The 27,793-nt window shown below is 36.1% G+C and overlaps 1 protein-coding gene across 1 annotated transcript in view; it reads left to right on the forward strand.

Moving 5' to 3' along the window:
• DSG1 (desmoglein 1) overlaps positions 1-22,323 on the forward strand; it is a 46,922-nt gene extending 24,599 nt beyond the window's left edge. The window contains exons 7-15 of the mRNA XM_007487207.2: positions 1,531-1,665; positions 1,871-2,056; positions 4,098-4,357; positions 4,450-4,589; positions 10,313-10,630; positions 12,660-12,784; positions 13,551-13,641; positions 17,536-17,747; positions 20,206-22,323. Of these exons, the coding sequence (XP_007487269.2) occupies positions 1,531-1,665; positions 1,871-2,056; positions 4,098-4,357; positions 4,450-4,589; positions 10,313-10,630; positions 12,660-12,784; positions 13,551-13,641; positions 17,536-17,747; positions 20,206-21,327 (2,589 nt within the window). The 3' untranslated portion in view covers positions 21,328-22,323. The remainder of the gene's footprint in view (positions 1-1,530; positions 1,666-1,870; positions 2,057-4,097; positions 4,358-4,449; positions 4,590-10,312; positions 10,631-12,659; positions 12,785-13,550; positions 13,642-17,535; positions 17,748-20,205) is intronic.
• The last annotated feature ends 5,470 nt before the right edge of the window (positions 22,324-27,793 follow it).

Below are 27,793 nucleotides of genomic sequence, written 5' to 3' on the forward strand. Positions count from 1 at the left end.
CTAGAGGAAAGAAAACTTTTCTTCTAGAATAATTCTAGAGGAAAATGAAAATTCTTAAAAATAAGAGTGATGTGGCCAGATCTGTATTATAAGAAAACTGCTTTAGCAGCTGGATGAAGATTAGATTTGAGATGGGTTTGGGTGCATGGGATGAATAATCTCCAAGGTGAACTGCATGAGGATAATAGATAACATTCATTAAAGAGCTTAATAGTTTACAAAGCACTTCACACAATCATCTTTTTTTAATTTTATACAATGACCCTGTGAGTCAAGAATCATCTATTTAGCTTTATGAGTTTGCCCTAGAGATTTGCTTAGTTAAAGCAGAGCCATAATTCAAACCCAGGCATTTTGACTCCAAAATCAATGCCCTTCCCACTGAGCTACATAACTGCTTCTGGACAGAATGATTATCCCTTCATTCAAAGAATTCACCATTTATTAACCACCTACTATATGCAAAGCACTATTTCCTGCAAAATCTTTCATCTCATGGCCCATTGCAGTTCCCTTTTTCTTCTATTGTCTATTTTTTGTAGACTTCAAAGCTTATTACCTTGTCTACCAAAGAAAGCAAAACTCAAACCAGTTAGTGTTTCTTTCATTTTAATTTTTTACCAATTACATGTAATAATAAAGTTCTACATAAGTTTTCCAATGTTATGTGATCCAAATTGTCACCCTCTCAGCAAGCAATTCAGTCTGGGTTATACATGTATTATCATACAAAACACATTTCTATATTGTTCATTTTGTAAGTGAATAATCTTATAAAACCAAAACCCCAAAACATATGCCCAAATAAACAAATGGAAAGTCATCTGCTTTCATCTACATTACTACTCTAACAGTTCTTTCTCTGGAGGTGGAAAGCATTCTTTGTCATAAATCCCTAAGAATTGTCCTAGATTATTATATTGCTATTAATAGCAAAGTTTATAATAGTTGCTCATTTAACAATATTGCTGTTCCTGTGTACGGTGTTTTCCTGGTTCTGCTTATTTCACTCTGCAACAGTTCATGTAGGTCTTTGCAGCTTTTTCTGAAATCATCCAGTCTATCATTCCTTACACAACACAATAGTATTCCATCACCTTCATATACCACAATTTCTTCAGCTATGCCCCAATTGACAGGCATCCCTTTAGTTTCCAATTCTTTGCTACCGCAGAGCAGCTATAAATATTTTAGTACAAATAGATCCTTTCCCCTTTTTTATATCTCTTTGGGATATAGACCTAGTAATGGTTTTATAGCCTGTAGGGCATAATTCCCAATTGCCCTCCAGAATAGTTGGGTCAGTTCACACCAGTTAGTGTTTTTGCTCAGCGCTTTTTGGAAACACTTTGATGGAGGTGGAGGTTGAGAGAAAGAACCTAAAAGCAGTAGTTGAGTGCTGTTAATTATCCACATTTTATCCAATATATTATTAGTTTGAATAAGTTTTTGAGGTAATATTTACAAAAAGCTTTCCCTATTTTGTTGTCAAGACTATTGCTACTTGGAACATTTTATTTTATATTTTAGAAATATGCGACATATAATCTTGTCATAAGAGGCTCTGACAGGGATGGAGCTGCAGATGGATTGTCAGCACAAAGTGACTGCAAAATCGCAATTTTAGATGTCAATGATAATATTCCAACGTTGGAACTGCCCACTGTAAGTATTTCAGATACTACTAACTTGAGGGGGAAAGGGAGGATTTCATGGAAGAAGGAAGAAGGCTCATATTGCAGAGAATGTATAAATATAACTATTTTCTAAACAACTGATAATTATAAACATTATTTGAATTTCTAATCTACTTCCTGTACAGAAACAAATACTGCATTTTTTTCCCAAAATCTTCACTTGTCTCTTTCAGTACTCTATTTCTATCCAAGAGAATATGATTAGCCAAGAAGTGACTCGGATCAGAGTAATTGATTACGACGAAGAGGGAACAGACAACTGGCGTGCAGTCTTCTTCTTTGTATCAGGAAATGAGGGAGGCTGGTTTAATATAATAACGGATGAAACGTCTAATGAAGGCATTTTCCAAATTGTGAAGGTACAGTACAATTATGATGAACATTTTGCTTAAGATCTTTTTGAAAATAATGACTCATGTTTACAGAGTTCCATAGTCACCAAACACTTTATTTAACTTATCTTAATTGATCCTCACACCTCTATGAAACAGAGAGGACCACATTTTTATCCTCATTTTACAAACAAGGCTACCAAGGCTGGAGACGCCAAGAGACTTACTGAAGGTTATACAGCTAATGAGTGTCAGAGTTAGGATTCAAAACTAAGTCTTCTGACTTAAAAGTTCAACATTCTTCAAATTTTACTGACCACACATCTATGATAAAGCAAAAATATTCACACTTCATCCTCAAATCAGGTGAAGAAGCAAAAAATAGTATATATTAAAATGAGTTTTTGTGGGAAATTAATTTTAAGTTGGTTTTGTTTTTTCAGTTTCGACAAGACTTTCTTTTGCTTCTCTGCCAGTAGTCTATCCTATAAATAGTTATGAAAATGGATACTAATACTAATCAGGTACATATGTAAGAACAAAATCAAAGGAGAAATAAAAATTTTGTTTCATTTTAGGGTTTTGTCCTTTATGTTTTTGTGGACTGTGATGATATAATGACAACAGTAGACTTGTGTATGCCATTTTAAGATCTGAAAATTTGTTCATAGAAATGATTTAATAATTGCACATTTTAAAGTATATTTAACTCAAACATAACTTTTTCCTTCAGGACCATGTGGATATTTTGCAGCCAATTGGCCATTAGAATTTGGGCCATTTTTAAGGATCAATCTATTCCATTCTACATATGATTGATCTAATTATTCACTCAAATCCTAATTGTCCTAATTATTCTAGAGATATATAGTGTTATTGGGGGTCACTAGTATATCTCTGACCAACTAATTCTGGTTCTTTCAACCTTATGAGTTCCTTATGAAGAGGTAATGTGATGTAGAAGATAAAGTGATGAATTTATAACCAAGAAAATCTGAGTTCAAATCTTGATTTTTCCACTTTTTTCCTTTGTCATATTACCAAGGCACTTTGCCTCAGTTTCCACATTTGTAGAATGGTAGTGATAATACTGCCTGTAGCTACCTCATAGGGTTGTTGTGAGATTGATAGGTTCAAAAATTTAGAGCTGGAAGGGATTTTAAAGTCATCTAATCTAATTTCATTAGACTGCCATTTTACCAAAGAGGAAACTGGGGTACAGAGAAGGTAAGTGACTTGTCTGAAATATACAGGGAAAATATACTACAAAGAGGAGATTTGAAACCAGGTCCCTTGCCTCCAAAACCAATATTCTTTCTACTGTAGCATTTTGATTTAAATTAGAAAATATTTTCAAAAGGTTTTCCAAACTTTAAAGCATCCCCTTCAAAATGCTCCCCAAGAGAATCAACACTCCCTTTTGGCTAGGATATTAAAATGGAAACCAAGAAACCTGATTCTGAGTTACCAATTGCTGTTAGTTAGCAAATTATTAATGAGAAATACCACAACTAATTAAGCCTCTCTAACCTCAATTTCTCTTATTCATTAAATGGGAATAATAATAATAATAACTTCTCCTAGGCATTATTTATAAGCCATTGCTATTTGCAGCTCCTCATTTCAGAGATGAAGTGTCATGTAGGTACAGAAAGGAAGCCAAGGTCACTGTATCACATAGGACATAGAGAAGGGGAGGTGGGAAGAGGTTTCGAAAGACTAGAAGAGCCAGAAGGGACGAGGTTATGGATGTATCTAAAAGCCAAATATAGGATCATATTTTTGATTCTGGAGGTGATAGGAAGTCACTGGTGCTTCCTGAATGGGGCAGAGTGTTGAGGCATGGATGATATGGTCAGACCTGCACTTCGGGAGGATCAGTTTGGCAGCTAAGCAGAGGATAGACTTGGGGAGAGATTTGAGACAGGGAGAGCACCCAGCAGGCTATTGCAAAAGTCCAGTCCTGAGGTGATGTGTACCTATACCAGGGTGGAGGCAATGATAGAGGAAGAATGGGAAAATATAAGAGAGGTTGCTAGAATGACTATGATTTTTTTTCCTGTTCTAGCCTCTCGATTATGAAATGATACAGAACCTGCAGCTTAGCATTGCTGTTAAAAACGTAGCTGAATTCCATCATTCAATTATATCTCAATATAAAATGCAAGCAACTATCATCTCAGTAACTATAGAAAATATGGTAGAAGGATCAGTATTTGCTCCAGCTTCTAAGACTTTCATCATAACTAAAAATATGGGGAAAAATGATGTCATTGGATCAATGATAGCAACTGATTTAGACACACAAGGACCTTCAAAAACAGTCAGGTAAGATGCCCAATTAGAAGCATTTATTTTTTAATAAAACTCCAATTTTTTTTCAATTTGTTGACAATCTTATGGAATTATTCAAAACACAGATACATAATGGGGATGAATCCTGGTGATTTTCTAGCAATCAATGAAAGAAGTGGCCAACTTATCATGAAAAGTGAAATGACCAGGGATTTATATATACGGCTTGGAGGACAGTATCAAGGAACTATTCTATCCATAGATGGTAAGAGAAATTTTCTAAAATTTTATTGCTTAAAAGTTCACTAACACTGTAATATTCACAGTGAAAAGACAAAAACACTCCTCATTTATCTCTTTTTATATACTCTCTCCCTTTAATGAGGTATCAAATTAATCAATATAGATTGAAACCTTTGCACATCAGAAATAATGTTTTTGTTTATAGTAACATTTTGTTAATTCAGGATATATGAATTAGATGATGAATTTTTATTACAGCAAACTATGCAAAAAAAATGACCTTCAGTCCTATTAAGTTCCCATCTTCCATAGATACAAAATAATAAAAATAAAATAATTGTAATTATCTAAAAACAGTCCAACTATTGATAATGTGATACCTTTTTCTAATGACCAATGAGATGATACTCTATTAAAGAAACTGAACCATATACTTATTGACATTTTTACTAATTATGAAACTAGTGGACTTACTAAAACTATAATACTTAAACAGAAGAGCAACATATAGGTTTTCCATAATAAGGTAATTAAAAGCATTTATTAAATTGGTTTTGTCAGGTACCCAAATGCAAAAGAAATACTATTTCATGGCATATTGGTTGTCTTGACTTACTATGCTCATTGTAAGCCAATAAATCTTTAATAAGTACAAACTATGTGCCAGGCACTGTACTAAGTGCTAGAGATTCAAAAAAAGGTAAAGACAGTCCCTGATCTCAAGGTGCTCACAGTCTCATGGAGAAGACAACACTTCAAACATTGTGTACAAAAAAAATATTTATGATAGTTTTGAAATAATCTACAGAGTGAAGGAAATAGAATTAAGGGGAAATCAAAAAGGTTTCCTGCAAAAGGGTCTTTAAAGGAGCCAGGGAAGCCAGGAGATGGAGATGAAGAAGGAAAGTATTGTAGAAATAGGGAACAAATGAAAATGTCCAGAGTCGAGAGATTGAATGTCTTATTTGACGAAGAGCAAGGAGGTCAGTGTCACTGGATAATAGAATGGGGTGGGAGTGGAAGGTGGGGGGATTAGGGTGTGAACAGATTGGAAGGCAAAGACAAGTTATAAAGATCTTTGTTGTCAAATGGAGGATTTTATATTTGAGTCTAGAAAAGAACCACTGGGGTTTCTTGAGTAAAGAAATTAAGTGATCACAGCTGTGCTTTAGGAAGATCACAGACAGCTGAGTGAAGGATGTACTGGAGAGAAGAGACATTTGTGTCTGGGAGCTCCACTAACAGATAAAAGTCCAGGTGTGAAGTGATAGGACCAGTACTCAAGAACCAGGAGTGTTAAAGGAAAAAAAGGACGCATATGTATATAAAAGATATTACAAAGATAAAAATAAATAGGTCCCAACAACCTTTCTGAGGTTATTTATGAGGAGCCAGAGTGAGAGCAGGGAATAATGAATGACACTGAGGTTGTGAGCCTGAGTGACTAAAGGGGTTGGTACTATCTTCAACATGAATTGGGAAATTAGGAAGGAGATATGGGGTCAGGGAGGAGAGAATAAGTTCAGTTTTGGACACGTTGAATTTATTTTTATAGGACATCCAGTTCAAGATGGCCAATAGGCAGTTGGAAATGCAAGACTGGAGGCCAGCAGAGAGGTTACCTCTCTCCTAGACAACTTCAATAGCCTCAAGATAATTTTTTTAGAACTTGGGCATTTTACCATCTTGTTGAGCGGGCTTCATTGCTTTCCCATCATCTCCAGGACAAAATATTTGGTTTATGATTACTAAGTTCCTCTCTACTTACCAGTCTTCTTATATCTGACTACTCTTCATGCAGTCTATCCAGTTACATTGGCTTACTTTAAATTTCTCAAACATGATGCTCCATCATCAGTGCCTTTGCACAGGTTGTCCCCTCATACATAACATTCTCGCCCCACTTATTTCTACCTCTTAATTTCCACAGGTTCCTTCAAGACAGTTCACCTCCTATCACTAGTAGGTCTTTCCAGCTGCTAATGCCTTCCCTTTCATATGGCCTTCATCTATTCTTCATATATCTTATGTATATCTAGTTATTTATGTGTTATCTCCTCAATTAGAATGCATGCTTTTTAAGGGGAGTGACTTTGGAGGGAAACACCTTTTCTTTTCTAGCACATAAGGAATTGACAAATGTTTATTGGCTAACTGAAATCATAGCTTCGCTCAAGTTCCAGAGAGTAAAAATAAAGCAACTCAACTATCCTTTTTTTTTAATTTTAATTTTATTTCATCAATTTAGGACATTATTCCTTGGTTACAAGAATCATATTCTTTCCCTCCCTTCCCTCCAACCACCTGTAGCTGATGCGCAATTCCACTGGGTATTACATGTGTCCTTGATCAGAACCTATTTCCATGTTGTTGGTGTTTGCTATCCCCAATCACATCCCCTCAACCCATGTAATCAAGCAGTTATTTTTCTTTGGTGTTTCTACTCCCACAGTTTTTCCTCTGAATGTGGATAGTGTTCTATTTCATAGATCCCTCCAGGTTGTTCAGAATCACTGCATTGCCACCAATGGAGAAGTCCATTACATTTTATTGTATCACAGTGTAACAGTCTCTGTGTAAAATGTTCTGGTTCTGCTCCTCTCACTGCATCAGTTCCTGGAGGTCATTCCAGTTCACATGAAATTCCTCCAGTTTATTGTTCTTTTGAGCACAATAGTATTCCATCACCAACATATGCCACAATTTGTTCAGCCATTTCCCAATTGAAGGGCATCCCCTCATTTTCCAATTTTCTGCCACCACAAAGCGCAGGTATGAGTATTTTTGTTCATGTCTTTTTCCTTATTATCACTTTGGGGTACAAACCCAGCAGTGCTATGACTGTATCAAAGGACAGACAGTCTTTTATTGCCCTTTGGGCATACTTCCAAATTGCCATCCAGAATGGTTGGATCAATTCACAGCTCCACCAGCAGGGCATTAATGTCCCAACTTTACCACCTCCCCTCCAACATTTATCACATTCCTTTGCTGCCATTTTGGCCAGTCAGCTAGCTGTATGGTGGTACCTTGATAATTTTTTAAAATATCATTACTTTCCTTTGCCATCATGTAGCCAATCTGCTAGGTGTGAGATGATACCTCCAAGTTGTTTTGATTTTCATCTCTGTGATTATAAGAGATTTAGAACACTTTTTCATGTGCTTATTAAAAGTTTTGATTTCTTTAACTGAAAATTGCCTATTCATGTCCCTTGCCCATTTATCAATTGGAGAATGGTTTGATTTTTTTGTACAATTGATTGAACTCTTTATAAATGTGAGTAATTAGACCTTTGTCAGAGGTTTTTGTCATGAAGATTGTTTCCCAATTTGTTGTTTCTCTTCTAATTTTGGTTGCATTGGTTTTGTCTGTACAAAACCTTTTTCAATTTAATGTAATCAAAATTATTGGTTTTACATTTTGTGATTTTTTTCTAGTTCTTGCTTGGTTTTAAAACCTTTCCTTTCCCATAGATCTGACATGTATTCCGTGTTCACCTAATTTACTTATAGTTTCCTTCTTTGTATTCAGGTCATTCACCCATTCTGAGTTCATCTTGGTGTAGGGTGTGAGATGTTGATCCAACCTCAATCTCTCAACTATCATTCTTAAGAATAATGCACAATTAATGTATTTCTTCTATTAAAACTTACCTTTTTCCTAAGTGATTCCAATTAATGATATTTTACTTTGTAGTAAACATGGCAAATGATTCTTACCAAAGAAGGAATGCCATTTGACCCAGAGATAGTGTAATCTTAGAATTTGTTAAATGCATGTTGCTGGATTTCTACATTCTCTCCTTCTCTATATCTAGTTCATATAAATGGTTCCAACAGTAGAAATATGAATGGTCAGAACTGAAATGGTTGACAGAAATGCTCTTTTTGCTTTTCTCAACTTGTCCTACATCAAGTTAAGGCTCTTTCTTAGCCTAGATGTTTCTTCATTGACCTTTTGCTCTCATATATTCATTACTTACCTATAGATTTGCCATGGTGTTGTTACCAATTTGTAGATAGTTGGGGTATATTTATAATAGGCAACTAAAGGTACTTAGCTGCCAAACATGCTATGTTCTTTCCATCATTCTATCGAGTTTTATCCATATTTATGTCAGCAACATGAAAATAATTTTCAATTAGCCATGCTAGTAGCCTTCTAAAATAATGTTATAAATATGAGCAATTTAGTGCTTTTATTTAATTTTGGAAATGTATTGTGTATTATTTTCATAGCAAGTTACCTTAGGAAATATGCTAAGTATATCATTCATGATAATCTACACACTTTGAGCAGACAACAAGGGATACTGATGGCCAGGAGAGAATGACTCAAAAGACGCTGGAGACAGGAGAAAGCCAACCGGAAAATATAAAAATTGCCCCAAGATTATCCCAGGCACAAATAATTAAGTATTAACAAAAGTTAAATGGAATGAATGTCAATTCCATTGAATTATGTGTTTATCCATTCATACTCTGCAGCAAGGAAAAGCATTAGTGCCAAAGTTCATAAAATAAAGACCAAAGCTTTAAAACCCTTAAGTGAATCTCACCTAGTGTTATTAATGGTGGGTTAACTTCCCTATGCAACAGAGAGTATTCACTGTAAAGGCTTCCCTAGTGAAGGAAAAAAAAACTAATCCATTTGCCTGTGTTCTGGTTCTGTTTAGAATAATTGCTCCTTTTAAACTCTGATCCTATCAAACTTGTAGAATGTGTGGAAGTCAATCAACACAGATGAATGCTTGAATGTTAGGGCTATTCTGATTGATACTAACTGCCCTCAAAGAATTTATGGTTTCTGTGAGCTATAGCTTTTCTTTGGATTGATTACATGCTTATTACAGGAAATTTTTACAATTCTTAAATAAACTTAAATTTTAGTGAATACAACTCAAGTGATGCCCACCTTTTTTGGAGAGAGATTTTTTCTCCTAAGAAATTTACCTGTTTATGTAGTAAATATCATGTAAGTCTTGAAACATATTTGAGTCACCATTCAGATTCATTACAGTAAGTACAACTACAGTGCAAATTTTAGCCATGTTTGATACCTATTGGACAGAATTTGTCCAAAATGAATCAAGTCTTTTGAAAGTTATTTTGGAACAAGTAAGTAAAATAATGCCAAGTCATAAGCTGAGAGATTCAAATGGAAATTGAACTCTATTTAATCAATTGTGGTATAAATCTATGTACACCTCCCTGCCTGGCAGAATTATGATTTCTGTTGGGGAAATTAGAAGCCCTGGCTCTCTTCATGGATTAGCCATCCCCTTGCTTCAAACAGAGCTTATTTCCATTTCTTCTGATCATTTTAATGAGAAGTCTGAGGACACAGATGACTCACTACCGGCCGGAGCTGGTGTTTAATGACATTTCTACAGGAGCCACTTGTAACCCTCGTGAAAATTTGACTGGACAACTCTGGGAATCTAAAAAGATAATGATCATGTACTCAGGATGTCAGATATGTCTCACACACACACACATACACAAACACATTTTTTTAAAAGCAAGTTGCTCTAGTGCCAAAGTACCTAAAGATATAAAAGCAGCTGGCAACTTTGTGGAAATCAATTAATCAATTTGCCAAGTACTCTGCTAAGTGCTAAAAATATATGTAGAGCATGTGATGAACTTCATTATAGCTCTGGAAAAACACATTAGTAGAGGTATATGTTCTGGAATGGTAACTGTGTTTTATCTGTGACATTCTTTAAATATCTTATTTCAGATAATCTCCAAAGAACGTGTACTGGCACCATTATTCTTGATTTGAGCAGTTTTGAATATCTGGTCCATGAAACAAGCACTGGTCCGAACACAGGAGGCACGGGTGGAAGTAGCACTAGTGGTGGAGATGACAAAGAAGGCACTGGACCTGGAACAGATGGAGATGAGTATGAAACTACCTCGAGTGGCGTGTATTCTGATCCTTCAACTGTAGGAAGAGAAGTACCAGGCCTCGGCCTCGATAACTTTCCTGGAGATAATGTGCATCTTGGTCCTGCCGGCATTGGACTACTTGTCATGGGAGCCTTGGTACTTTTATGTAAGTCTTTCATTCATTTATTTGCTATCTATAGACTAAAAAAAAAAATGGGGGGGAGGGTTTCTGATTCTCAATTAAACTTGGTCACATAACTTCTTTAATATCTATTAAGATTTGAGGGGGCAGCTAGGTAGCTCAATGTATTGAGAGCCAGGCCTAAAGACAGGAGGTCCTAGGTTCAAATCTGGCCTCAGACACTTCCCAGCTGTGTGACCCTGGGTAAGTCACTTGACCCCCATTGCCTAGCTCTTACCACTCTTCTGCCTTAGAGCCAATACACAGTATTGACTCCAAGACAGAAGGTAAGGATTTTAAATTACATATATATATATATATATATATATATACATATATATATATACATTAGCAATGGTATATACTTCAAATCTTAAAGATTTGAAGTATATACCATTGCTAATGTAGAAAAACCATGAGTACTGTGATAGAGAATAACTGAATGTCTATATAACTAAAAGAGAATTTCTATTTTCATTTAAATTATAGGATACGTATTTGTTTCTGATGTTCTCTGTTGACTTTTTTTTTACTATATCATCCTTCCTTTTGAATATGATTAGAATTCACTGATTTATTCAATAAACATTAAGTATTGAGATTTTACTCTGTACACAGAATTAGAGGCAGTAGGATGGCTCTATTATATAGAGTGCTGGCCCTGGAGTCAGAAAGATATGATTTTAAACCTGCCTCAAATAACTTGCTAGCTATGTGTCCCTGGAGCAAGTCACTTAATCTGTTTGACTCAGTTTCCTTAACTGTAAAATGGAAATATTAATAGTGCTTATTTCCCAAGGTTGTTGTGAGGATCAAATGAGAAACTATTTGTAAAGCACTTGGCACAGTGCCTCAAACAAAGGAGGCAATATATTAATGCTTTTTCCACTTCCATACCAGACTGGATCCTATGAGAGATATGAGGATAAACAAAACAATATTCCAATTACATGAAGAGAAAAGATGTAGGCAAATGGGAATATAAAATATAGCACCAAAGTTTAAAGTGGATAAAACAAGGTCTATTCATTCAAAGGAAGAAGTAATTGCTTTTTTGGTTGAGTTTTGAGGAAAGTTTCATTAACAGATAGCATTCAAATTGGCCCTTGGATTCTTGTCAAATGTCTGGTTGGGGGGAAAACTAATATCTCATGGAAGAAGAGTATATAATTAACAAAATCGGATTTTATTTATTCCTATGCCACATTATCATGAATTGGCAAGAGTTTGATGAATAAAGAGATTAGTGTAGCCTAGAAGAACTAGAGAAGAATCAGTGGAGAACTTAATCTAGGTCTTGATGGATAACTATGATTTCAATGAGTGGAATAAAGGGGAATCATCATTTAAGGAGGGATAAGAGGCATGTAACACATTTGAAAGACGGAAATGACTGAACTGGAGAGTAGATTTTACAGAGGAATGGAATATAAGGATGGAGAGAGAGATGGTTATCAAATTATCATAGAACTTGAAGGGCAAGATTTTGGATTTGATGAGGTCAACTATGGAAAATTAGATGAAGTTCTAAAGAAGGGATATAAAATAACAGGAGTAGGGGCAGCTGGGTAGCTCAGTGGATTGAGAGCCAGACTTAGAGACAGGAGGTCCTGGGTTCAAATCTGACTTCAGACACTTCCCCAGCTCTGTGACCCTGAGCAAGTCACTTGACCCCCATTGCCTAGCCCTTACCACTCTTCTGACTTGGAGCCAATACACAGTATTGACTCCAAGAAGGAAGGTAAGGGTTTTAAAAATAAGAATAATAACAGGAGTATAGAAATGGCCACTCTACCACTATATAATTGACTACATTCAGTAACAGAAGCTTAAATTTATTTCAGTGTTTGAAATCCATTAAAGTTGTTTTTTTCAACTTGTATAATAATTCCAAAATGTGTTAACTATAAAGTTTTCTCATTTAACTAAACATAATTTTAACTTTTTAAAAATTGTTTCCATGAAAACCTAGATCTATTGCTAATTGCAATGTATTTCTACTTCTCTTTGCCAGTGGTTCCACTCTTGCTGACAGTATGTGGCTGTGGGGGTCCCAGTGGTGTGGGAGGAGGCTTTGAGCCTGTTCCAGAGTGTTCAGAAGGTGCTATCCAAACATGGGCACTAGAAGAACCCCAGCCAGTAAGTATTGATCTTGTAAAAATGTCCTTTGCACTTGAACTGAAGCCTAGGTTCTAAATAAATTAAGAGTTCTGAAATGCAGCAATTCATATTTATTAAAAATCTACTGGGCATAAACTTTCCTATTAGGTTCTGGCAAGGGATAGTAATAGGAAAAAAAGAAGAAAGAAAACCAAATAGAATATCCCATTGCTTCAAGAACTTAACAGTGTAATTAGAGATGGAACACACTGAAAGTGGGAAATGATTTCAGGTCTAACATTTTAATATAAACAAAATTAATATAATATGAAATGTCATATGCAGAGTAAAGCATAGAATGGGACTAACTTAATCAGGAAAAACTTTCTAAATGAGGATAGGGAGTAGCAGATCACAAAGCTTCTTGTGTATTTTTAAGAAGATATACACATATTTATAAAATATGTAAAGAAGAATAATCATAGTGTAGAAAGAGCCAGAATCAGAAAGACCTGGGTTCAACACTGCCTCTGATACAAGATGGTTTTGTGATCTTGGCAAGTCATTCAGCCTTTTCAATGAATCACATATCTCTCCAAGTCCATATAACAGCAGGAGCTAATATATCCTAAAGGACTTTGCTCACCTTCTCACATCAAATGAAGTTGCAGATCTAAATGTTTTTTTAAAGTACTTTAGAAACCTGAGTTAAATAGAGGACAAAGAATATGAAATATATGATGGGGGGAAATCACTTTTTTTGTTTGTTGCCAAAGGGAGGAAATAATGGTTTCCTTTTCTTTAGATAACCAACATCTGTATCCCAGTTATGCCAGTGACAGTGCCACCGGACGGCCGGGGCCATACAGATTCAGCTGACTGCATTAACACTGCTAGTAAGTGGAATACAAATTTATTTCATATTACATATTTTAAATGATGAGAAAGAAATCTTTACATTTCTTATTGTTAAGGGCAACTCATACTTTCATTTTCAAATTTTATTAGCCTTTAATTTTAAGATTTCTCATTCGTAAAGAATATGTTACTGGAGAAACTATTTCTTGTTTTGGTCTATGAAGCTTCTACGGTTTTATAATCTCATCCCTGAGCCTTTCAGGGGTGTGCTGAGAAACATGGAACAACTCTTTCTTAGCAGGGAGGAGGGAGGAAGAAATATGCACAAAACAAGTATAGATTTCATCTGCATTATTAATATTTTCTCCAACATTTTTACTTCATATTTTCAACATAACCAATTAATAAAACAATAAATCAAGCCCTGGTTTTCAGCATTTGATGATTTCCAAAGTGAAAATGCTAATAATAAAAATATTTAAATCTGCTTTCACAAGTTAGTGTGAAATGACTCGACTATGCTCCTGCGCTACTCCCTCCCGTGGTGAAAATCTTAATATATCCATGCCTTCTCATTGTGTGTCACTTTTGTCCATGTCCTCCTTTTCATCCTCCAATGGAGCCCATGCAGAGTGCAGGAACTATTCTTTCTTGACACTGACTGGGATTACCAGTGGAATATGCAAGTCATCTATCAATTATCCTATATTTTTGTTCCTTTAGCAAGGCATCTCCTTTTCTTCTCATACATGTCCCTGATGACACAGATTACATTGCTTCTCCTATGGAAATCTACCTTTGTAATGTTCTGTGGTCTACTTATGCCTGTATGCCTCATACATTGGCCTTTGGATGACCCATAATGTTAATTCTTTGAAGACAATGGTATTTGAAGTTTATAATTAACATTTTGAAATTGTATTCATAGAGTACAACTAGATGACCTAGTGGATAGAGTGCTAGACTTGGAGACAGGAGAAACTGAGTTTAAATCCTAATTTGGACATTTATTAGCTTGCCAAATCAATTAACCAATCTCTGTCTGTTTCCTCATCAATGAAACTGGGGAAACTAGAACATGTACCTCACAAGGTAGTTATGAGAGTCAACTGTGACAACTTAGGCAAAGAGCTTTGCAAATCTAAAAGCAGTGCTATGTAAAAGTTATTATTTTTATTATTAGACTTTATAGATGATCTGATTGATCTTCATTTCTCTGAGCAAGGCAGAATCATAACATGTCAACAATGGTCAGGACATTTTGCCCTGATATTAAAATAGTTTTCATTTTTTATATTTCATCTAAAAATTTAACTAACTCAATCAAGAAATAAAACTTAGCTATTGCTCATTTGTAGGACTTAAATGTCCACATTTTCATCATGAGACCTCTAAATAGATCATCAGTGAGATAGTCTAAGAAATAAGTTTCCTCTCAACATTAATAAAAATGTTGATCCCAAAGTTACTAAACCTATTCAAATACTTAAGAATGCATAAAGATGAATGAACATCATGGTGGTTATCCAACCATCTCAGTTCAACTGAAATGTATTCTGTGACAGTAAAGACAGGGAATAGTTTCTTTGGAAGACTATACAAGATCTTAGGATATGACCAAAGAAACACATCTATTCTAATTTTAGCCATTTATATGTTACATGTCTTTATTAGAGATATGGTTATCTGGTTTTCTTTCACTATAAACAGAATAACCTTTCATATATTTAAAGACAGTCATGCCATTTGTTTTTTCAAGCTAATTAATTATGGTTTCTTTCATTCTCAAGCATGTAATATTGTATCTTCACCAAATTCTCTGAACCTTAACAGAAATAGGGAGAAGTGAGGGTTCAGCACAATACTCTTAAAAGTCAAGCATTTCAGAAGAGCAGGCCCCCCTATTTTTTGTAAATGGCTTAAATTACCATTTGTTCATGCTCACTTCCCATTTCCTTCCTCTTCCTTTTCATCCACTGCCTTCTTGGCCTTTCCACATTATCCCCAGGACCGAAACTAGAGGTCTCAAATAATCAATGGGACTCCAGCATCTCAACAACTTTCTGGCACACAAGAGCTACATCCCACGTTACGTGGCATCATAGGCCAATATTTCAGTAGTTGAAGCAGTCTCAGGCTCATCATCTGCTGTCTTTTAACATGCTTTCCATTCTTATAACCACAATATTTTATGAAGGGAATAAAACAAGATTTCTAGAAGTAAAGAAGTCTTTGGACAAATATGGTCCTGTTGATAATAGAAGATACCATAGGAAGTCAAACTACAGAGAGCAAAGATGATGATTAAAGAATCACAGATTTCAAAGTAGAAGAAACCTTAGAGGTTATTCAGTCCAACCACTTAATTTTACAAATGAGAAATTTGAAGCACAGAGAGGTTAAATGACTTGCCTAGACTCACAGAGCTAGTAAGTGTCTAAGGAAGAATTTGTTTTTAGATGGCATTGTTCTTAATTCTCTAGATCTTCCTCCTCTGGTTTGGATAACAAATTCTATGATAAGTATGTGGGGCAGTGGATGGAGTTCTAGGCCCAAGGGGAGGACAACATCTTTCTGAGTCCAAATCTGGCATCAGATACTTTCTAGCTGTTTGACCCTAAGCAAGTCACTTAACCCTGCCTTGGTTTCTCACTTGCAAACTAAGCTGGAGAAGGAAATGGTGAACTACTCTACTAACTTTTCCCAAAATATCCCAAATGGAGTCACAAAAAAAAAAATTGGACACAACCAAAAGGACACTTAATAAGCATCTAGAAAAGGAAAGAGTGGTCACAACTTCTGAATTGACAGGGCCGAGATTTAAAAAAATATATTAAGAGACAAGGATACAATACCCAATCCAATAACAAGAAAATTAACAAGGATAGATGTAAAGCTTAACACTTGAGTTCAATGTCAGTTTCTCAGCTATAATATGGGGGAAAAGGCACCTTGTCTAGACAACATTTTGCCTGACAAAGATTTTAGTAGAACTACAAAAGATTTTAGTGGACTATAAACTGGATATGAGTCAACCATACAATGGGGCAATCAAGAAAGTTAATGGAAACTTACACTTTATAAAGAGAAGAATGATTCATGAGATTCTGTTCCCTTGAGATATTGTCCCTATCCTATGCTGACCTGTGAGTGCTACATTTGAGGGAGGACACATAAACTGGAGAATATTCAGAGAGGTACTACTATGATGGCAAAGACCTATCATATATTTCATCCAGAGATAGAGGAAGTGGAAAAGGCTGGCCTGGAGAAGAAAAGAATAAAAGGGGATATCAAAGCTGTCTTCAAGTATTGTATATATAGAAGTATAATTCAAGAAAGGGATTAGACTTCTCTTCCTTGGCCCCAAGAGACAGAACTATTAGTGAAACCTAAAAATTATTAAGAGGCAAATTTATTCTTAGTATCTACAATTCATATTATAGTATCATGGATTTTTGCTTTATTGACCTGTTTTCTTTTTAAATTACAAATATTTCTAGATTACCCTTATTCTGTGAGGGTTCATTTGTTGCAAAGCAAAAACTAACAGTCACCCATCTGAAAAATGCATTTCTCACATATATAACTCTGCATTTGTAGCACACCCTCCCAATGTCTTTATTTTTATTGTAGTATTTAATTAACAGAAATCTGTTCTCAGCCTAAATGGTCATTTCCCCCTCTTTTGTATTATCTAGAGGATTCTCATTTGGGCATGGGTTAGACTAGTTGGTCTACAAGGTCTCTCAACTTTGGAATTCTGTGATTCTGATTCTGTAATAGCTGTGCTTTTCACTATTTTGCACCTGGTAATTTTCCTCTCCTCTAACTTCTTTGTTTTAATATGATCATAAATGTGTTGTGCCTGTTTAGATAAACCAAAATATTGCAATAAGCTTTGTTGGGATTTTAATCAATTATCATTTTAGGGGTTTATACAAATGAATATGAAGAAAGAGAAATGACAGATCTAGGAGAAATAGGAATGGGAACATCAGGATTTGAAGTCTCAAATGGAACAAAAACATGTGCAGTACCTGAAGTATGTAATGGCTATTCTGGCACATTAAGAAGGAATTCCATGAGAGAATGTAGAGAAGGTGGCCTGAATATGAACTTTATGGAGAGCTACTTCTGTCAGGTAAGGAACATATTAACATCTGCATTATTGTTTACTGTATCACCATTGGCATATAAGTGCTTTTTCAAAAACACATTAAGTTTTATTCTGGTCAGCTCTGATGTTATTATATAGCTTCATCTGATGGAAAAGTGAATAACACAAGTATGGTGGGTAGGTAGCATTAGGACAGATGAATTCCCTAGAGTGCATTTTCAAGCCCTCCAGAGTACACCCAGAGACCCAGTGGGAGATCATAGAGCAATGCAAACGCCTAGAGTGATGTCACTTCACTTGGCCATCTCCAAACAGAAGTATATTTAAATAACAATGATTTCACAACATTCAATTCTGATGTCCTTTGGAAAATGTCAATCAATTTGTCAACCAATAAACATTTATTGAGTACCTATTACATGCTAGGCACAATATTTACTCCTATGGGAAGAAAAGGAGCTAAACAATCCTTGCTTTCAAGAAGCTTGCAATCTGACAGAAAATACATGTGCATACATAAGTTTTTATGGAATAAATAAATACAAAGCAGTTTAAATTCTAGGTAGCTATAGAAAGGGAAAACGATCATTGGATGGATAAGGAAAGACCTCATGTAGAAAATGATATTTAAGCTGTCTTGAATGAAGTGAGGTATTCTATAAGGCAGAGCTGATGAGAGTGCACTATGGGCATGGAGGACATGCAGTTAAAAAGCATAGAGCTAAAAGATGGATTGCCATGAGTGAGAGACAGAGAAAAGGTCAATTTGTCAGAAATATACAATATAGGAAGGGGAGTCATTTAATAATACTGTAAAAATAGGTTGGATCCAGGATATGAAGTACTTTAAAAGTCAAACAGGAGTTTATATTTGATTCTGGGGCAACTGGGAGCCATAGGAGTTTATTGAGTAGAGTAGAGATATGACCACAGCTGCTCTTAAGAAAAGTCACTTTGGCAGCTAGATGATACAGTGGAATGGAGACAGACTTGAAGCAGGAAAATGAATAAGGAGGCCCCTACGATAGTCCAGGTGAAAGGCAAAGTAAGCCTAAACTGGGGTGTTGGCTCTTAGAATAATGAGAAAGGAATAGATGAAAAATGCTATGAAGGTAAAAATGGCAAGATTTGCCTTCTGTTTAAATATGTGGGGTTTAGTTTGGTAGAAGGGTGGATTTGAGGGGAAAGATTGGGTTCTGTTTTTGATGTGTTGACTTTGAAATGTCTATAGGAAGTACACTTTTAATTGTACAATGGACAGTTGGTATAGGAATGGACCTCAAGAGACATACTTAGACTGGATATATGGATCTTGGAGTCACCTGTTTAGACATGAAAATTAATCCCATGAAATCTAATGAAACCACCAACTGAGAAAGTATAGAAGGGGAAAAGAGAAGGGGAGCCAGAGCAGAGCTTTGGTGTATACCTAGTTAGGTCCCATGATATGAATGATGAGCTAGCAAAGGGACTGGGTGGGTTTAGGAAAACCAGGAGAGAGTAATGTCATGACAATAAAGAGATGAGAGAGAATACTTGAGAAGAGATCAACAATATTGCATTCTACAGAAAGGTAAAAAATGATGAAGACTGGATCAAAGGCCATCAGACTGGGTGATGAAGAGATCATCTGTAGTTTGGGGGGAATAGCTTTAAGTCAGTCAGAAGTTGGGCTGCAAAGGAAGATTAGCTATTTAATGGGTGTTATAATAGTATCAATTCCATCTAAATTGAGCCATATGAAAATTGACCATTAAAGTAGGTCTGTGAGATTGTAACTAATCTCTCATGGGCTGTGATAAATATTAGAAGTTTGTGAATCAATGATTAAGAATGATTGCCAACCAAATTGTTGAGAGTGACTTTCTTATGTGTTACTTTTCAAATGTTTAATACATAGAAAGGGCATAGGATTTGAAGTTAAGGATTTTAATTCCTCTCTCTGCCACTTAATCTATATGACATTGGACCAGTCACTTAACATTTTGGTCCTCAGTTTCCTCCTCTGTAAAATGGGAGGGTTAGATGGAATGTTCTCCAAGATTATTTCTGAGTCCTGAGACTCTGATCCTATGATATCACCTCCTCACATATGTTCCAATGAGTCCCAGAACTCTTATAGGACTCTGTTTCTCATATATTTGTCATGGTCTATTTTAGACTTTAGTTATTTGTCTAGATACCAAATCTCTGTTGCTAGACTCAAAACTCTTTAAGGATAGCAATTAAGTCAAATTTTAGCTTGGAATCACTCTGAGTACTTTTTGCATGTACTTTTGAAATGTGGAAATTGAAGAGGCAAAAGAGAAAGATCTAGAAAAAGGAAGAAAAAAGAAACATTTCAAAAAGTAGGCATCTAAAAGATTTTTTAAAATATTCTTATTCACAGTTTCTTTCATTAAGAAATTAGTAAAGACAAAAAAGACAAAAAGCACTATTTAATATGTGACTTTTATTTTTTAAATTATCTTTCCAAATCTAGAAAGCATTTGCCTATGCTGATGAAGATGAAAGTAGACCATCAAATGATTGTTTACTTATCTATGATATTGAAGGGGTTGGCTCTTCTGCTGGCTCTATTGGTTGTTGTAGTTTCATTGGAGAAGATCTGGATGACAGCTTCTTGGATAACTTGGGGCCAAAGTTTAAGAAATTGGCAGACATTAGCCTGGGAAAAGAAATTGATTCCTATCCAGAAGTCGATCATACTTGGCCACCAGAGAGCACCGAACCCAGTTGTCCTCCTCAAGGAATCGATGTTTCTGTTGTTGGACACCCACCAATGTCTCCACATTTTGGTACCACAATAGTTTCTGAGAGCACCTATCCATCTGGACCCAGCGTTCAGCAATCTGTACCCATACCTGACCCTCTGGGCTACGGAAATGTTACAGTGACTGAGTCATATACCACCACTGGGTCCCTGCAACCCCCAGTACATATTCATGATCCTCGGCATGGCTCAAATGTTGTGGTAACAGAAAGGGTAGTGGGACCCATCTCTGGCTCAGATCTCCAGGGCATGTTAGATCTAACTGATTTCAGAGAAGGGTCCAATGTTGTAGTGACAGAGAGGGTAATTGCACCAAATTCAAGACTACCTACCTCCCTGAGTATCCCTGACCCCAGAGATTCATCAAATGTGGTAGTGACCGAAAGGGTAATTAGACCAAGTTCTGGCCTGATGGGCAATCTAAGTATTCATCCTGACTTATCCAATGCCCATAATGTGGTTGTAACAGAGAGAGTTGTTTCTGGCACTGGAGTAACTGGAATCAGTGGTGGTGGTGGTGGTGGTGGTATGGTTGGCACCAATGTGAGCAGAGGTGCCATTAGCATGAGTGGGGCAGGTGTCAGCATGAGTGGAGGAGGAATGGCTTTGAGTGGATCTGGCTTAAGTGGGGGCAGCATTGAAATGAGCAGCCTCGGAGCTGGGGGAGGTGGCCTGGGTAGCATTGGCCTGAACACTGGTGGCATAAGTGGCAGTTCTACACTTGGCCATGTAAGGAATTCTGAGCTTTTTAACCAGACCATTGGATCAGCCTCCCCCAGTACAACTCGAAGCCGGATCACAAAGTATAGTACCATACAATACTCAAAGTAGTGAATGTACCTGAACCTTTTTCTGTGGCAATCATGCCAAAACTTTAGCTATTTCACCCCATACCAAAATAGTATATCAAGGCTATTTATAATGCACATCTAGATACTAAAATTGTAGTGAAGTGTAATGGGGTGACCCTATAGTATTATAATATAAGAGGAAGATCCTTTGCATTGTCATTAGGAAGGCCTCTCCTGGGTACAACTCAGCCATTTCTTCCATTAGTATTGATAAAAAGCTAAAAGTGGAATAAAAAAGAGGTAGATGTTGCATTCATCTATACATGACTTGGGACATATTCCAAGTTGGGAGTAAAGTCCCACAAAGGCCCCAGTCATAGAACATCATCTTCTTTGTGCTTGGGGTTTTCATTGGTTAGCTTGCTCTGGATTGAATTGCCTGCCATATTGCTCTGCTAAAAGGGTACTTGTACCATGCTCATGCATTTGGGAAGAATTTAAAATGTGTACCAAGTAACATTTTGCTTTCATAGATAATATATATGGGATACTTAAACTTGAGTAAGAGTTAACCACTGGGTGATTATTTTGGATTTTTATCTAATATCTATTTCAAGGACTCCCTAAATCTCCCCAACTCAATGGTAAAAAGGGGGGGGGGCTTTAAATTGGAAAATGGACCCTGGAAAGGAAAAACTGTATAAGGAAGTGGCAATAAGAAATGGATATTTCAGAGCAAACCTGTCCACGTTGCTGGAATATAGGACAAAGAGGAGTCTACAAGGCACCCTACATCTTGGTATAATTTCCTCTGAAGTCCTCAGAACCATAAGAACCAAAAGAAAGCACAACATTCCATGGCTGGTGACGAGCAGTAAGAATGGTCATGATTTCTTTTGTATACTCTGCCTGTCATGGTGAAGGCTGTTCATGTTACAGAGTGATGGAGCCACAAGACTCTAGACATGTGTCTTTCTTCAATTCCTTCTCCTATCCACCACTGTTTGTGATATGACAGAAACAAAAAAAACAAAAACAAAGAAATAAAAAATCTACCAGGAATACTGCACATGCAGATTGAAGGAAGTCACAATTACTATTGCCATTCAAAGCTAAGTTGTCTCTGTGATCAATCATTTTGCACTACATTATCTCTTAACTATATCATTTTCAGCAAGTATTCATGAATATCCAACCTTTTATACTTGTCTTATACAAACATCTTACCACAATTTAGCTAGCAGGGCTGAGAAAAATAAAATTCAGAAAACACGTCTTTTGGGGGGGTAGGGGATACTGTGGGAATTCCCAAGGGAACCTGGTTTGATACATGGAAAATATTAAATGGGGAACAATTAGAAAGGAACTTTCCTAGCATTTTCTTATGAGGATAGTGGCTTTAATGGAGCTTCAGGTCTCTCTGCCTTCTGCTCTCTGCCTTTTTGAAGGGTTTGATTTAAAGTGTTGTCTTTTTGAGTTAGCAAGAACATAATAGCACTGAATGAACCCATTTCCCTAACTTCCAATGGGGGCTATTTTATTCTCAATATGTTTACTCGACATTGCTGGTTTGATTTTCAGTCATCTCCTGGTCTATATTACAGGCTCTATTTTTTAGGTATTTTCCAAATGTTGATATGTGCTAGTTTTCTCCAGATACAAAGCAAAGGTCAGCAATGTCTTGTTTTTGTATTGTATATGTATGGTTGCTATATGCTTTGTTATGGAGCCAAAATTTCTTAAGTTTGACTAATAAAGAAATCAAAATTAATATTACATGTCTTGAGAAATATAATTTTGAGAAATGTATCATACTCCTATATGATAGAAGACACATTTTTTCTTAAAATGTTAATGCATCTTGATGTTGTTCCCAGTGAAGTAAAATTGGGTATATTAAAATGAAAAATAAAGTTATTTGCAATAGTTTGTTCAGTTATTTCATTCATGTCTGACAATTTGTGGATCCATCTGAGGATTTTTTGGTAAAAACACTTGTGTGGTTTTCCATTTCCTTCTCCAGCTCATTTTACAGATGAGGAAACTGAGGCAAACAGGTTTTAAATGGCTTGTCTAAGGTCGCACAGCTAGTATGTGTTTGATGCCAGATTTGAACTCAGGAAGATTCTGGGCCTGGAGTTCATTCTAATGTTCTACCTAGCTGCTTATTTCTGGACTTGTGAATAAAATCATTTAGCATTTTGCCAAACACACAGAATAGACAAGGTGTCATGCTTATTCACTCCTTAAAAATACCAGGGATGAGGGGCAGCTAGATGGATCAATGGATAGAGAATCATGTCTGGAGAAGGAGGTCCTGGGTTCATATCTGACCTCAGACACTTCCTAGCTGTGTGACCCTGGGCAAGTTATTTAAACTCAATTGCCTACCCTTCCTGCTTTCCTGCCTTGGAATCAATACTTAGTATCAATTCAAAGATAGGAGGTAAGAGTTATTTGTTTGTTTTTTAATTACCAAGGATACAGGAAATACAAGGGAAAGAAGGGAGGGAGGGAGGGAAACAATTTGGATTATGTAACTTCAGAAAATGTCAAAATTTTAATTACATGTAATTGGTAAAATAAAATATTTTTATATAAAATAAAATGCACATTAAAAAAGATACCAAGGATAGAGATCCAGCTTCTACTACTAGTCAAAAATGACTAACATTTTTAAATCTAAAGTATTTTATCTACTAGTTTTACTCCCATGGATATCTCACCTTGTGGAATGAAAATAAGCCACCAGAAAATAATTTATTTGGACTCTGTCTAATATGTCAAATACAAAAATTTCATCAAGCAACAACCTCCAGAGAAGTAGACATTGTGCTATTGCCACAGACAGAAACAAAGGCTGAAAACAGACTGTGCTCTCAAAAGACTCACAAGTCTAAAGGAGAAGATAATATGCAAAGGACTAGGAAATAAACTAGAGAGAATCAAGAGATAATCCATTAGAATTAAGGAAAATCTGAGAAGGCTTCTGGTCAAAGGCAAAATTTTTCTGTGGGACTGGAAAGGAGAGAGGGAAAGCCCAAGGTGGAGATGAGAAGGAAGAGGCTTCCAGAAATGGAGGGAGGACAAATGAAAATGTCTGAAGAGAGTAGAGTCTTGTTCAAGGAATAGCAAGAAGGCCAATGTCACTGGATAACAGAGTACATGGGATAGTATGGTGTAAGCAGCCTGGAGAGGTGGGAGATGGAGCCAGATTTTAAAAGGGTCCTAAAAGCCAGAGTATTTTATGTTTGATATAACTAGGGAGCTATTGGAATTTTTTTTAGTAGAGTGGGAAGGGAGAGAAGACATTCCTAGATGTCACGTGCACTTAAGATCACTTTGACAGTTTGGTAGATGCTAGACTGAAGTAGAGAGGCAAGCACACCAACATTATTTAATGCATCAAATACATTAAAAATTATCCCCAAATATGTGTGTCACTTCCTTTCTATTCTTTCCCTCACATTTGACTCAGCAGTACCTGATGGATAGACTGTTTATTTAGTCAGTCAGGTACCAAACCTTGTATCCTCTGTGTGAGGAGCAGAGAAGAAAGAAATCCAGCTGAAGACATCACTGATGCTTCCAGGTGATGTAGCACAAGTTATAGTAAGTCACCTCCACAGAGCTTTCTTATGACTACATGACTACAGAATGCAGGGGCTATTCTTTGAAGAGTTTGATTGGGGGGAGAGAGAAAGAGGAGAGAGGGAAAAAGGTGAGGAGAAGACATCTATTATACAGATCATCTACACTATGAGATGTTTACCCCTTTCTTAGCAAAAAGTGTTATGACCACAGGAAATATAAGGGATCCTTTCCTTGGATTTAGAGGTGAAAAGGCCTTAGAGGTATAACTTAGCCTGATGGGACATACAAAGAAAATGAGACTCAAATTAAGTGACTTGACAAGATGGCAAAGTAAATAGCAGAGTGTTAGATGTTTAGTCCCCAAAGTTAGCTAAGTAGGATACCAAACTCAATTCCCTTTTTCTAGCTTACATAATTTTTTCTTACAGTTTAGTCATGAAAAGTTTTGAGTTTTGTTTCTGCAGTTATTCTAACAAACATTTAAAATGATATTTTTTCCTCTTAAAACTTTGGGGAAAGTGTTATTCTTCAACCTTTCAGCTTTATGATGCCATCTATTCATCAGTATTTAGATACAGGACAAAACTCAAATTATAAAGAGAAGGGAAAATATTTCAGGCCAGTATTTGAAGCTCAAATTAAAACATTCCTTTCCATTTTTCTATAAGCTACAAAAGGAGAGAAGGTGGATTTGGGAAAGACATAGCATAATAAAAACTTCTGAAATAAAAATTAGTGCAATATGAGTTTTTGTTATCATTTGATATTAAGCAAGATAAGATTTTTAATATTATCTTTGACACTGAATTCCCATGCATTGTCTGACTATCAGTATAGTTACTCTAAAAGATAGAGTTATAGGATGTAAACTAGTTAAATTTGTTCTGGCTATACAAGACGTTATTTCCCAAGTATAAGCTAAATGTAATCTTTGTCAGGATGTCCATTCTGGTCTTTTTTGTTCATTTGTTTAGGAACACTTTCAGAATTTAGTGCAAAGCAATGAAACCATTTAAACTTACATCTGCCCTAAAACTTGAATTCTCATTCTTAATCCAATAAGAAAATGAACCTTTTAAATGATGATTGCAACTGATTCCTTAAAATTAATTTCTGATGCTCTAAATCTGGACCAATGCATCCACAGTTAGCTAAGGCTTTCTCCTGCTGGTCTCACAGATTTAATTCTCAGTGGCTTTAGTGGGAGTTGAAGGACCTATAGAGATTATAGAATAAAATGGTCACTAGCTATTAGAGAAAGACCTTTGTAAACCTTTTTTAAGCAAAATATTAAGCTAAGTATTTGTAATAGGGGATGTGATATAGTTGATACAGAACCCCTCTTAGAGACTGAGCCTGGCTACATGACCCTGGGCAAGTCAATTAATCCCTCATTCACCCCTAGCAACTCTCTAAAACTTTTAAGTTGCAGAACAATTGCCAGTCTGGGAAACTGTTTCCTCCCTCTGGAGTTCCTTATAATAATGAAATCTCACAGGTCCTGTCCAAAATAAACTAATAAAGGAAGTGCTTAGGTACTTGGGAGGATCTATTTTATTAGCTTCCATATTCCCTGCAGTGATGCAGAGTACAACCCATCCATGGCAAGCCTATAATCGTGACTCTTGTCTGGGACTTCCTATAAATCTTCTAAAGGGGACTACCCAACATGCTGGTGGTCTCTCATTAAAACTCAAATTTCATGGGATGGCTGAGTGGCTCAGTGGATTGAGAACCAGGCCTAGAGATGGGAAGTCCTAGGTTCAAATATAACCTCACACATTTCCTAGCGGTGTGACCCTGGGCAAGTCACTTAATCCCCATTGCCTAGTACCTTCCCACTCTTCTGCCTTGGAACTAATAGGTAGTATTGATTCTAAGACAAAAAGTATGGGTTTTTAAAAAACCCTCAAATTTCTTAACTTTTTATAAATAATAATGGAAACATGCATTTCTGTTATCTTGTTCTTACTACATGATGGACTCATCTTCTTTTACAGTGATCTTAAGCTGAGTATTAAGTTTATTTTCTTTTGATCTAATATTCTCTTTCAGTGCCTTTATGCATAGTAGATGCTAAAGATTTGTTCAGTTTAACTGATTTTATGGCAATTTAATTACTTTTCCTAGCTAACTCTTGTACTAGAATATACCAGTATACCTATTAACTCCATGTCTCAAAATGTTCAATTTATATAAGAATGAATTTTCAAACTGAGTTATTACATTTGGTTTTTAGATGTTCCTCAAATGAGTTTGAGACAACAAATAACCAGGCTATTTAACTATTTACTCTTTCCTTTCTACTGAATAATTATTCATCAGTTTCAATCATCTAACTACTCAGCTACCTATGATAGTGGACTTTATCCCCACTCCTTCACCTCTGTATTATCCTCATGAGCAAAGCCTCACTTGTTCTTCTCTACTTTCAGCTACTTCCATTCATTGTCCCTAGTTCTGCCTTTCAGACTCAAGTTGAGTCTTTTTGCTCAAGACTATCCTTCCTAGAACCTTATACACAGAGATGGATACACTGAGGCACAATAGAATATAATGAACTTCTCTACAAGCAGCAATGCACTGACCCAGGACAATCCAGAGGAACTTATGAGAAAGGACACTATCCACATCCAGAGAGAAAGAACTGCGAGAGTAGAAACACAGAAGAAAAAAAAAACAACTGATTGATCCCATGGGTTGATGGGGATATGACTGGGGATGTAGACTCTAAACCATCACCCTAGTGCAAATATTATCAATAATATAGAAATGGGTCTTGTTCAATGACACATGTAAAACCCAATGGAATTGTGTGTTGGCTACAGGAAGGGAGTTGGGGGAAAGGAGAGGGAAAGAACATGAATCTTGTAACCATAGAAAAATATTCTTAATTAATTAATTAAATAAAT

This window comes from Monodelphis domestica, chromosome 3, assembly GCF_027887165.1.
Source record: "Monodelphis domestica isolate mMonDom1 chromosome 3, mMonDom1.pri, whole genome shotgun sequence".
NCBI lineage: Eukaryota > Metazoa > Chordata > Mammalia > Didelphimorphia > Didelphidae > Monodelphis > Monodelphis domestica.